At 42.4% G+C, this 12,875-nt stretch overlaps 1 protein-coding gene across 3 annotated transcripts; it reads right to left on the reverse strand.

Moving 5' to 3' along the window:
* Positions 1 to 347: 347 nt before the first annotated feature.
* Positions 348 to 12,742, reverse strand: ZNF35 (zinc finger protein 35). Of its 3 annotated transcripts, none has more exons than XM_011981118.1 (4): positions 12,649 to 12,742; positions 9,942 to 10,260; positions 8,500 to 8,644; positions 348 to 2,444 (listed from the first exon to the last, which is right to left on the reverse strand). In XM_011981118.1, exons 2-4 carry the CDS (start codon positions 10,131 to 10,133, stop codon positions 1,198 to 1,200), a joined length of 1,584 nt encoding a protein of 527 aa, XP_011836508.1. In that variant the 5' UTR covers positions 10,134 to 10,260; positions 12,649 to 12,742; the 3' UTR covers positions 348 to 1,197. The 3 variants fall into 3 exon arrangements, with proteins under 3 accessions (XP_011836508.1, XP_011836510.1, XP_011836509.1); XM_011981120.1 differs by having other exon boundaries at positions 353 to 2,444; positions 9,942 to 10,257; positions 12,672 to 12,742; XM_011981119.1 differs by having other exon boundaries at positions 353 to 2,444; positions 9,942 to 10,257.
* Between the last annotated feature and the right edge of the window lie 133 nt (positions 12,743 to 12,875).

Here is a 12,875-nt window from a genome sequence, read left to right on the forward strand (position 1 = left end):
AGTTCTGTATAAATACAAGGCAATATTATTACATATTACCTACTGCATAGTTTAATAAACCATTCTTCCAGGAGTAAAGGCTCAATGGTAACAAAGGTATCTTACCTTAGCCAGTTTCTTCATCCCTCTAAAAGTTTTCATATTCCAACACCTCTGAATTTCTCAAAAAATCAAATTAAGACCTTAGGAATCTTACTTCCACCTTCCCTCTCCCTTCACTTTCCCTCTTAGGTCCTCTCAGAATGAGAAGAGCGCCACCATTTCTTCTGAACACCATCCAGAATGTCAGAATGAAACCCAAACTGAGACCCCTGCCTGGACTTGAGCAGAATGACAGCAGAGACAACTGGGGCATGCCTCTAGGCAAGCTTTATTCTTTGACTCCTTTATCCAGGAAGGGGCTGTTAGTTGCATCTCACCCAAATGGAATGTGATGGGAATTGGGGGCTTGAGATGTTTGGAGAAGGAGCTGTTGATCTGGGCAAATGAATATAGCTGGTGTGTGGTGTCCATCAATCCTTGAGTGCTTGGCCATGCAGACTAGGGAATGGTCAGAATAGACTCAGAGGTCCCCAGATTTTTACAATACCAAGGTTCAAGAGGTATAGACAGTAAGGAAAAAGTCCATTTCCTATTTCTGTCCATTTTCAGTAAAGTTTTTTTGTTTTGACTGACTTTCTAAAAATTACCTAGGAAATGGAAAGCTTATAAACGTTCATAAGTGAATTGTTGAACTGATACCCCAAGTGGTTTCCTTACCTAGTCACCACTTAACCAGAAATATTAGAATACACAGTTCAACCAGAATTCAACCAGGCAGATAACCTGCCTGTTGCTTAAGCAATCATCAGAGTTTTAAAAAACAAAATTAAGCAAAAAAGACCTTTCCCCAAATAGCATCATTACCACTTAGCTTTGTATGACCCATTCCTAAGAAAGCCACATTCCACTTCAGAAAACATGACCGCTTAAGGTACAGTTAAAACAAAGTCCTTGCCTTTAGGTGCTTACTTTTTGTTTTCTTTAAATTAGCCTCTGAAATGCTTTTCTTGTGTTTTGTGCTGCATTCCTGAAAACTCTAACTTTTAAGGACATAGCCCTCACTTTCATAGAGGAGGAAGAAAACAGCAAAGAGGTGTCTCATTAGGGAGGCAGAAGGTTATGACCAATGCTGGAGGTCTTCCTCTTCCTTACTTGTTATTCAACAAGATGGGTTCTGTGGTGTCGCATGAGGTGTGAGTTGGAAATGAAAGCTGCACCACACTTCTCACATTCATAGGGCTTCTCCCCGGTGTGGGTTCTCTGGTGCACGGTGAGGCTCGACCTCTGTCTGAAGGCCTTCCCACACTCATTACATGTGTAAGGTTTTTCTCCATTATGAATTCTCTGATGAATAAGTAGGTATGAGCTACATGTGAAGGCCTTCCCACATTCATTACATACGTAAGGAAGATCTCCACTGTGAATTCTCTGGTGGACAATAAGGCAAGAGAGCTGACTGAAGGCTTTCCCACATTCGCTGCAGTCGTAAGGTTTCTCTGCAGTGTGAATTCTCTGGTGCACAATAAGGTGTGAAAAACAACTAAAGGCTTTCCCACACTCTTTACACTCATATGGCTTCTCACCAGTATGGCTTCGCTGATGTACAATGAGATTTGCACTCTGGGTAAAGGCTTTGCCACAATCGTTACAAGCAAAGGGCTTCTCCCCAGTGTGGATCCTCTGGTGGACAATGAGGTTTGAGCTCCTAGTAAATGTTTTCCCACATTCATTACATTCATAGCATTTTTCTGTAATGTGGACTTTCTGGTGCCGAGCAAGTTGTGAGCTGTAACTAAAGGCTTTCTCACATTCACTGCACTTAAAAGTTTTTTCTAAGGAGTGGATTTTTTGATGTACAGTAAGATTTGAACTCTGAGTGAAGGCTTTCCCACATTTTGAGCAAACATAAGGTTTCTGTCCAGTGTGGATTCTCTGATGCACAACGAGGTTTGCACTTTGAATGAAGGCCTTCCCACACTCATGACATTCAAAGGGTTTCTCTCCAGTGTGGATTCGCTGATGCACAACGAGGTTTGCACTCTGACTAAATCCTTTCCCACACACGCTACATGTAAAAGGCTTTTGCCCAAGCTGGGTTTTTGGATTTTTAACAGCGCCAGAATTAAGGCTGTATTTTCCCCCAGATTTCTTACATTTCTGGTTTTCTTCTTCTTTGAAGCTTTCAGATAACTGACGGTCATTCACTATCACTTGTCTGAAATCTTTCTTTTCCCTCTTTATTCTCTGCCTCTTTAACTTGTTTCCTTTTTCACAAGCTTCTCCTAACTCAGGTCCTTGAGGATCAGCTTTCTGGATTCTTTCTGATATGATGAGGGGTTTTTCAGCTTCCTCACATATCTCAGTTTTTGGAACCAGTAACTGTAGGTTCTTGGTTTCATCACCTGAACCAAGAAACAGACAATACAAATGTTAGCTTTCTCTGACCTAGAAAAACAATAGGATCATCAAGTCATAAAAGGGAGTATGTGATCTCAGCACCTCCACAAAATGGCTTCATCAAAAAAAAGAATCCCATCACATGTTACCTCTCCTCCATAGGTTCTTCAGCTGGGGCTTTGCCCTCCCCTCTACCTACAGCAGAATCCACTGACTCATGGTCTTTCCAGAACTTCCACTTGCCTCCATTAGACACTTAACCCCACTGCCTCATGCCAGGGAGGCCCAATCTCCAGACAGCGCTCCTCCTGGCTGTATGATGACTGCCCTTGCAATGAAGACCAGTTATGAAGGACACGAGCCTCTCCCTAGGCTTGCCTTCTTACCTTAGCTACTTAGTGTGGATTTGCTTACAACCCACCAGTTAATTAGGGAGATTTGCTACCTGTAAACAAAGATCTAGCAACCGAGGTTTCTGTGTCTGAGGATACTGGATATCAAAGAAAGGATAAGCATGGACAGAAAGGGTAACACTGGCTGCCAAGATAGCCACAGCAACCAAAAGCATATGAAACGCTGTGAGGTCCTGCAGCATATAGGTTAAGAACATGGATTCTAGAGCCAGACTGCCTGGTTTCAAATCTCTGCTCTGACACTAACTAGCTGCATGACTTTGGGCTACTTAACTCCTGTGTGCCTCAGTTTCCCAATCTCTAAAACAGGGATACTAATAGTATCTACCTCATAAGGCTGTGAGTATATTAATGGAGTTGCTCTATGTCAACTACTAAGGCATTGTCTGGAATACAGTCAGTGTTCTGAATGTGTGCAGCAACTTTCAGGCTGACTGATGATGTTGTGAGGGGTCAGAAGGAAAGATGAATGCTCAGGGGAGGGGAGTTGCTATGGTGATAGACAGCTACACTAGGAGAATTAAAAAAGAAACCGTACATGGCAAACTCTTACCCTTGTGTCATAGGAATAGCTTAGCATTGTGTCAAGGAAAGCTGATCTTGTTGAGTTATGGCATAGCCTGCTCCACAATGCCAGAAAATATCATGAGAACATCAAAACACCCTGAAGCTTTATGATACTGATTAGTCTCTGGATGCTTTACATTGCTTCAGAATCTAATGGTATCAAAAAGGAGTCCTGCTATCAGTAACATCATAGTTCTTTATGTTTGTCTCCTCTGCACCCTCACTTTCCTTGACCTTGAAATGTGCAACCATGTAACCCAGTTTTGGCACAGTGAACCCTTAACAAGTGTTTGTCAGTTAAACCAAGCTCAAGAAATAAGGCAAGTGAAATAAAGGGAAACAGGAATGGGTGGCAAGCCTGTAGAGGAGCGAGGTATTCCCACTGGTGATGTCAGCTCAGAAATGAGCAGTAGTGCTGTGAGCTTCAGGTTATAACTGCTGCTACTGCACGGTGGGGAGACTAGCACCCATGGAAGGGAAATATCCTACAGGATGACCATCCAACCGATGATATGAGTGGGTGGGACAAGGATGTTGGAGTGGTACAAAGCAATACTGGGGGTAGGAAAACAGCCTGGTTTGATTGCCTGGTTAAGAGTATGGTAATCCGAAATTCTATCACAATCATTCAGACAAGATGAGCAGTGTCAGAGGAAAGAAATGCCCAAGTGCTGGATATAGTAGAGCCCCAGATATGACAAACAATAAAAATCTGAAATGCTGGCAGGTCGCAGTGGCTCACGCCTGTAATCCCAGCATTTTGGGAGGCTGAGGTGGGCAGATCACCTAAGGTCAGGAGTTTGAGACCATCCTGGCCAACATGGTGAAACCCTGTCTCTACTGAAAATACAAAATTAGCCAGGTGTGGTGGTGCATGCCTGTAGTCCCAGCTACTTGGGAGGCTGAGGCAGGAGAATTGCTTGAATCTGGGAAGTGGAGGATGCAGTGAGCTGAGACTGCACCACTGCACTTGCACTCCAGCCTGGACGAGACAGAGTGAGACGCTATCTCAAAAAAAAAAAAAAAAAAAAGCCAGGTGTGGTGGCTCATGTAATCCCAGCACTTTGGTTTGGGGGGCCAAAGCAGGTGGATCACCTTAGGTCAGGAGTTGGAGACCAGCCTGGCCAACATGGTGAAACCCCGTCTCTAGGAAAAATACAAAAAAATTAGCTGGGTGTTGTGGCGGGCACCTGTAATCCCAGCTGCTCTGGATGCTGAGGCATGAGAATCACTTCAACCCAAGAGGTGGAGGTTGCAGTGAGCCGAGATCATGCCACTGCACTCCAGCCTGGGCGGCAGAGTGAAACTCATCTCAAAAAAAAAAAAAAATCTAAAATGCTAAACTTTTTCTGGTTATTTCTATTCCTACTGTTCTGCTATCTCTTGCTTTTTAAAAATGTACTGTTTTTCTCTCTGTAGTTTACTTGCTCTTCTATCTTTTCTTTTGCTGTTGCTTTCTTATTTTTTCCTGTTATCTTGACTCCTTACTGACTCTTCATCTCTCTCCTCTCCTATTTTTTAATTTTTTGTGTGAAATATTTTGAATTTTTCCATATACAGTTTCATGCCTCTTCTGTTTTTCTTTTGCTGACTTTCTTCTCTTTATGTTCTTTACTGTTACTTTAACACCTACATCCCACTTTATTCTTCTCCCATCTAACATCTCCTCCTACATCCCACTTTATTCTTCTCCCATCTAACATCTCCTCCCTTGGTTCTTTTCACTTCCTCTTTTGCTTTAACTCCCCATCACTGACACCTGGGCCTCCCATCCCCAAGCTGGGCATCTCTCCAACAGAAACAGAGCCCATGAAAACTTTAGTTCATAGCTGCACTGTCTCCCTGACCTTCACTCCTACCCTCCTTACTGGGAGATTTAGAATGTTGGGAATGAAAAATGAAGATCAGTGGGAACTACTAAACTGATTACAGTCAATAATGGAAACAACTCCTTCTATCTGAATGATGTCTCCTGTCAAAACCATTACAAAACCAGGTGCAACTGTAGCCTAGAAGGTTTTCATGCAAGTGATTCATCACTGAGTAAAGTAAGACCTGGGGTCTGGACAAATGCCTAAGAAAAGAGAATTAGGGTCCATCTGGTGTTGGTCAAGTTCAAATTTCTTTGGGTAAAAAGATTAATCAGCAAATAATCCGGGTGTATAACCTCGGTTTCTCTGAAATGGTATTTTTCCTTTTTTAAAAACATGTAGGATTACTGTAGCTCTAGAGAAATTAAATTAAGTACAGAAATAATGAAAAACTAAACCAAAAACTAATTTGTGACCAACTAGAACACAGGCATAGCCATAGTTTTGAAATCAATACTTTTCTTTCACTTTTTTTTTTTTTTTTTTAAAGATACCTGAAATGCTACATGAGGCTGCCATCTCAGCTGGTGACTATATTCAGAGATAAGAAGGGTAATTTGATTTACTAAATTTATAAGTCCAATTCATTAGATTTATAAAAGCTGTGTGTTTATCAAGATTTTATTTACAAGACTTGTAAATCTGCTCAGTTAGGTGTTTGGAATGTTTTAAAGAACTAAAGATATCAAATTTGCAATTATGTTTTATATAAAGAAATTTGATAAGCAGGTAGGATTAAATGTTTAAAAATTTTAATTTTATTTATAGTTTTAGACGGATTCTCGTTCTGTCGCCCAGGCTGGAGTGCAGTGGTGCAATCTTGGCTCACTGCAACCTCTGTCTCCCAGGTTCAAGCGATTCTCCTGTTTCAGCTTCCCGAGTAGCTGGGACTACAGGCACGCACCACCACGCCTGGCTAATTTTTGCATTTTTAGTAGAGACAGGTTTTCACCATGTTGGCCAGGCTCGTCTCGAACTCCTGATATCAGGTGATCCACCCGCCTCCGCCTCCCAAAGTGCTAGGATTACAGGTTTGAGCCACTGCGCCCGGCCAAAATGTTTAAAAAATTTAATCTGTAAAATTTGAAGCTTAACTGAACATAAATTAAAGAAAAAATACAAATGCTCTCACTTTTATACAAATATTTCTAGACATATGGATGAAGTAAAAAGTTATGCTTAATGGCTTAAAAATTGGTTTTTAAATGAATAAACTTTAATAAATGCAACATTAATTAAAATATGAAAACTGCAGTTAAAACTTGCTCAGACATTAAAAACCCAGTAACAATCACAATTTCCAAAGCACTTTCATGTATATTATACAATTTCATCACGATGATGAAACTGTTCTCCTTCAGCTAAAAAAAGAGCAAGGTTGTGTCTTATTCATTTCTGTATCTCTAGCACCTATCACACTGCCTGGCACACAGGAAGGAGAGCGCCAACGAATCCTATACTTAATGAATGAACACACCCAATTTGTAGAACAGGAAATGGAGGTCCAGAGAGAGAAGGGACTTACTCAAGGTCACAGAGTTACTACAGGCAGGGCAGCAACCCCACTCAGATGTCTCTCACACATAGAGCTCAGTGTTTCCGCCATCGCCTGCTGATATCGCCATGGAAATAGTGTTGGCAGTGTTCCTGCCATCGCCATGGAAATAGCTGGCAGCACAAAATGGTAAGTCTCGGGTATGAACACGGTCTTGAGTTAAGAGGCAAAGTAGGAAAAGGGAGCCCATTCCTGATGAGGTGCAGCTGTTGGGGTTAAGACTATGAATGGCTGATAAAGCCAACAGACAGAAAATAAGTGACACGCAGGGGAATGCACCAGAGAGAATGGAACAAAAAGCAGAAAGTGGGGAACAGAAGTTGCTAAGAGTTTGGGAATAATTAAAAATGAGACAGGAAAATCTAGGTGGAGATCCTCGTCTTCCCCATAGCACTGGTTTAAGAAAGTGACTTGGTCCCCAGATGCCTGAGGAACTGGTTAGGGAGGAGAGAGGGTTCAAAGTGTTAATTATCTGGCAGACTCATAAAAAGAATAGGGCTTGGCAATCATCCGATAAGTGCTTTGAAACACAGGACTCATGGATACTGCATTCTTGACCCTCACTTAAATGTCACTCCTCCACAGGCAAGCTTCTGCCACTGCCAGTGAGATCTTTAGAACATACTACCCTTTCTTTAGTCCTAGCTTAGAGAGAACAAGTTGATAAGCCATCAGTACCCTCCATGAAGACCTAGTTTTGAACCTCATTATGGTTGACATAGCTGCTCAAAATTCTCCATAATTTGCACAAAGATCTATGAAAACAGAACATCTCCAGGGCATTTGCTCAAAATCACCACAAAAGTTGACTGATCCTACCTCAGCTAGCATCTCTTGCAGGCTCACTAACCTATGCTAACTACAAAGCATATAAAGAGGACATGTGCTTACATGTGTGCACAGAGATGAAACTCACTGAACAATAAATATCACTAAAAAGTAAGTTTGGAATTCACCTATTGTATGGTAAAAACACCTGATGGCAACAACTTAAGCATAACCTGAGAATGAGCTTGTATGGCAGACACACCTGAACACAGTTTGGAGTTCCAAGCAAAGGAATCCAGAAGTGGCCAACCTGGAGATCTATTCCTTATCCATTCCCCACCCCTTTCAGTGGAATATGGGCCCTAAAGGGGATTGGGGCCCCTTGTTTTGTGTTAAATTAAGGCTGCCAGGTGGAGGTCATTCATGGGAGGGAATTAAGGGAAAATGTTATATAAACTGCATGCCTTTGGCAAGCGGTTGCAGTTCTCCTGCCCAGCCTGTGCCGCTGGGGCATGTGGTTCTCCTGTGCCCAGCCCACTGCCTCTAGACTGTCTAACCTGTATATAAACATCTAGTAAAACTCCATGTCGTTTGCTGGCCCTGGGTCTCTTCTTCAGCCTCTTGAACCTGGTGCCATATTGCTGTTGATTAGGTTTTAGGGACAAAACCTATGTTTGTCTGGTGTCTTGAGCCTGTGTGCAAAATAAGGCACTTCCCGTAACAAATGCACAGGCATTTCAGCATTTGTCTTTCCAACTTTCCTTGACACTTTTAATACCTCAGTACTCTGTTGGTCAACCTAGGAAACAGGATGCCCACCACAGTCTCTGAAAAGATTTTGAGAAACCCCAATGGTCAGATTCAGAATCAGGGAATTGAACCATACCTAGAAAGTTCATGGTCCCATGAGTCTCCAGTATCTCACTCTTGGCCAGAGTCCCTGGTAACGAGTAGCTGCCAAGGGGTGAAGCAGCAGGTGCCTCCTGAGTTGCTTTCAGGATTACCGCCATGTCCCAGAATATGTTCTGACTCTAGAGACAAGGAGGAACGTGTTTAAGAGGGAACTGGTGGTAGGGGGTAGTGTGATTACAATTTTGAGAATGAGAACATAATTATCTATTCCTGGAGGCCATAAAACAATTTTTAAAAACAGAAAAGGAAGCCAGAGTCTCCTCCAACCCCCAGGGTGAGTTGGGCAGAGAAGCAAGCCAGCTACTTTCTTGCTTATTACTTTGATTGCACCTCACTGCTCACTCCAGAATCTAAACCTAGCTTATCAGTGAGTACATAAGAGGAGAGAGCATATGGGAAGAATTTTCAAAGTGAACTTTTGTGGGATCTAAGGAACAAAGCAGCAAGGTTTTGATGATATTATTACAGAAAGACTCTGGGGGAACCTCTGCCCTCATTTGACTAGTAATGGTAAGGGGTGCGTTTGAAACATTAAGGACAGCACAGTGTACAGCCTCATGAGTCAAAGTGTGGTGCAAAGATCAGCAGCAGTATCTGCATCACCCACAAGCTTGAAAAAAAAAAGAAAAAGAAAACGCAGACTCTCAGACCATACCCAGACGTCCTCAATCAGAATCTGAACTTCAACTATTTTAACAAGAGCCCCTAGGTGATTCCTATGCACATTAAAGTTTTAGAAGCTCTGGTTAGCATTGTCAAAACCTGACTGAAATCACCTGAAGAGTTTTTAAAAACATGGATACCCAGGTCCCACCCCTAGATGCTTTTTTTTTTTTTTTTTTGAGACAAGGTCTCACTCTGTTGCCCAGGCTAGAGTGCAGTGGCGTTAATTCGGCTCACTGCAACCTATGCCTCCCGGGCTCAATCAATCCTTCCACCTCAGCCTCCCAAGTAGCTGAGATTACAGGTACATCCCACCATTCCAAGCTAATTTTTTGTATTTCTGCATAGAAAAACACGAGGTGCGCAATGTTGCCCAGGCTGGTCTTGAACTCCTGACCTCAAGTGATCCTCCCGCCTTGGCCTCCCAAAGTGCTGGGATTACAGGTGTGAGTCACTGTGCTTGGACCCTGGATTATGATTTAATGGGAACAGAATACAGCATGGACATCAAGATTTTATAAAAAGCTCTCCAGGTTCTGTGTAGCAAAATTTGAGAACCACTGGTTTATAGAAAGTACTGAATGTCACATCAATCAGAAGAGAACATTTCTATCCTATTACAAGTGACTGGAAGCTAGAATCATACCCAAGAAATAAGACTCCAGGTGTGGAAGTAGAGGGGCAGAGTCCCCTCTTAAACTCCTTGAGGTCTTCAAGTATCTCCTCCCCTCTTCCTCTCAGGCCCCAATTTACCTTTTCTTCCTCTTCTGATCCATCAAGGCCTGTCTGAAGACCCTCCACTGGGGTCCAGACTTTGATGTTCTCAGAGTGCACTTGTTGGCTGGATGCCTGACCTGGGAAGTTTTCTTCTTCCTCCTCCTCCTTTTTCACCTTCACTGGGCCCCATGGAGCTAGGGCCACGGCTTCTCTCAATTCTGCAGTCATCTTCTCTGCTCAGCAGGGGAACTCATACAGATGGGAGCTGCCCAGCAGAGGTCAAACCCCATCTAAGCTTTATGTTTCAAAAGCTTCTTCTTGAGTTTCTTCCCAGGGCCAAGATGAGTACTGCCTACTGAGAAATCAGAAAACACTGTTAGCACCAAGGAGAGATTTGCTGGATGCCACTTAACACACTGGCAAATTTCACCAGTGCCTGGCCAGGGGCCACTGTAGGACATGGAATCCTCTATTCCTCCCTCATAGGATGAAGGGGTCGGACTGTAAATATGTAATGTCTTCCCATAATAACCACATTGCAAACAGCTTTATATAATGTTTATTGATTTTTTCCTGATTAAAAGTTAACATACTTTTATTGTAAAAACTTAAAAAATGCAGCAAATGATTAAGAAAAATCATCTCGGTCTACCTCCAAAGAGATAACCACTATACATTTTAAGATTTAAGATATTTCTTTCAAAGGAAAATCTCCAACCGTACTACTAATAATTATGATTTTATAAATTCTTGTTTTTGACTATAGGGATACATATTTTCACAATTATCATCATAGCATTTTTTAAAAAAGGATTTTACAACAAAAGATTTTTTATTGCCAAGAATACAAAATAATGTGAACAAAAGGATCCCAAGAAAAAGACTGGGAGTCTTTATACAAACATGTTAGCAGTGGGTAGTTATCTCTGGGTGGTGTAATTACAGGTAGTTTTAAGGTTCTTTTCATTTTTTTAATTTGATTTTTACATTTTCCATAGCTTCCAAATGTCCTGTGAGATAAAATATTACACTTAAGATTTAAAAAAAGATTACTTTCATGTTGCCATTCTTCATGGTTATTATTACTCTTTTTTAGATACGGAGTCTTGCTCTGTCCCCCAGGCTGGAGTGCAGTGGCGTGATCTTGGCTCGCTGCAAGCTCTGCTTTCTGGGTTCACGTCATTCTCCTACCTCAGCCTCCCCAGTAGCTAGGACTACAGGCGCCCACGACCACGCCCAGATAATTTTTGTATTTTTAGTGGAGACAGGGTTTCACCGTGTTAGCCAGGATGGTCTCGATCTCCTGACCTTGTGATCCACCCGCCTTGGCCTCCCAAAATGCTGGGATTACAGGCGTGAGCCACCACACTCGGCTCTTCATGCTTATTTTAAATGCTACACAATAACCTATCGTGTTGATAAATCTTCATTGAAAAAGGATCAAGTAATACAGAAATATATAGAATTAAATATATAACCTATACACACTACACACACACATACAAAGTACTTATCAGTTTAGATGGGAGTCCTAACCCATTTTCTCTGCATTTACATACTTATATGTACACCTTCACACATACTGCTTATTTTTCAAAAATATACTTTAGATCATCACAGTTATATACTGTTCAGCAACCTGCATTGTTTTTTAACTCAATTTCTGTATTTCACAATAGTCTTAACAATCTTTCAATACAATACATATAGAACTACCTCACTCTGGCATAGTATTCTAAATTGTGGCTATATTATCATTTACGTAACCATATCCTATTTATGAACCATTTATTTAGTAAAAGTTTACATTTGCATTTTATTAATATTTAAAAGTTTTTCTTTGTAAATAATTTTTTTTTTTTTTTGCTGAATTATTCCTTTATAATAATCAGAGTTCAAGGATTATTCAAGGATTTGCTGGTTGATATGTACTGCCAAATTGCTTTCCACAAGCACCATGCCAATTCATACCCTCACTAATTAACAGAAACCCTTTATCACAGCTAAGCCAGCAGGGTTTCTGTTTTTAACCTGTGAGCAACATAACCTTACTAGTTTGATTGCTTATGAAGAGACTGAAATTCTTCCTTCTATCCCCCTGTGAATGTTTTATTGGAAAAGGGTGCTAAATCTTATTCAATCCCCTGTTGCTGCTATTGAAGTGATCATATTCTTTTCCCCATGTCAACTTACTGACCACTTACTGTATACACTGAATTTATTAAGTAATGCAATACTTTCATTCCTGTGACAAACCTTAATTCTGGAGGATTATTCTTTCCATCACTATCCGAATTCAATCTGGTAGGAAGGTCTTAAGACTAGTTCCACCTTGTGTATGTGCAAGACTGCCTACTGTGAGTACTCTCATCAGACTTCTGATCAGATTCAGACGGACCTCTGGTCCCAGAGGGCACAGGGCCCTCTATCAAAGGCTCCCTTTCAATGTCCTTTCTCTATTTCCAAACGTGGCAATCCATTCTCTCCACGTATAGGCTCCTCGCGTCCCCGTCCCTGGGACCTGTCTGGCCCCTTGGCTGGTCTGGGTCCATTCTCTCCCGGGCCAGGCCCCAGGTGGGCGGCAGCCGGGATTCCAAGGCTGTGGGGAACTCACCCACCCCAGGACAGACAAGGCTGGTGTCCCCAGGGAAAGGACGCAGGGGCCGCTCCTAGGGCCATGGTCCCTGGGACAGCCCCTCTTTCTCCCTCGACGTTCGTGCCCACCCACTTCGATCTCACTCACTGTTCGCAGCTGAGAAGCCCGACCTGAGTTCACTGGCTCTGCAGCATGAGGCCGGCTGACCGGGACCTCAGCTCCCATCGGTACGAGAACAATGACCGGACAGGAAGTGTCTCGGGATGGGCTTCCGGCTCCCCAAGTAGCCAAGCCGGCCTCTCTAGGAATCTCGGAGGTGCTTTCCTCTCGATGGGTGTCCAGTGTCGCCCCACACCAGGGACGGGGCGAAACGC

Source organism: Mandrillus leucophaeus, unplaced genomic scaffold, assembly GCF_000951045.1.
Source record: "Mandrillus leucophaeus isolate KB7577 unplaced genomic scaffold, Mleu.le_1.0 Scaffold22, whole genome shotgun sequence".
Taxonomy (NCBI): domain Eukaryota; kingdom Metazoa; phylum Chordata; class Mammalia; order Primates; family Cercopithecidae; genus Mandrillus; species Mandrillus leucophaeus.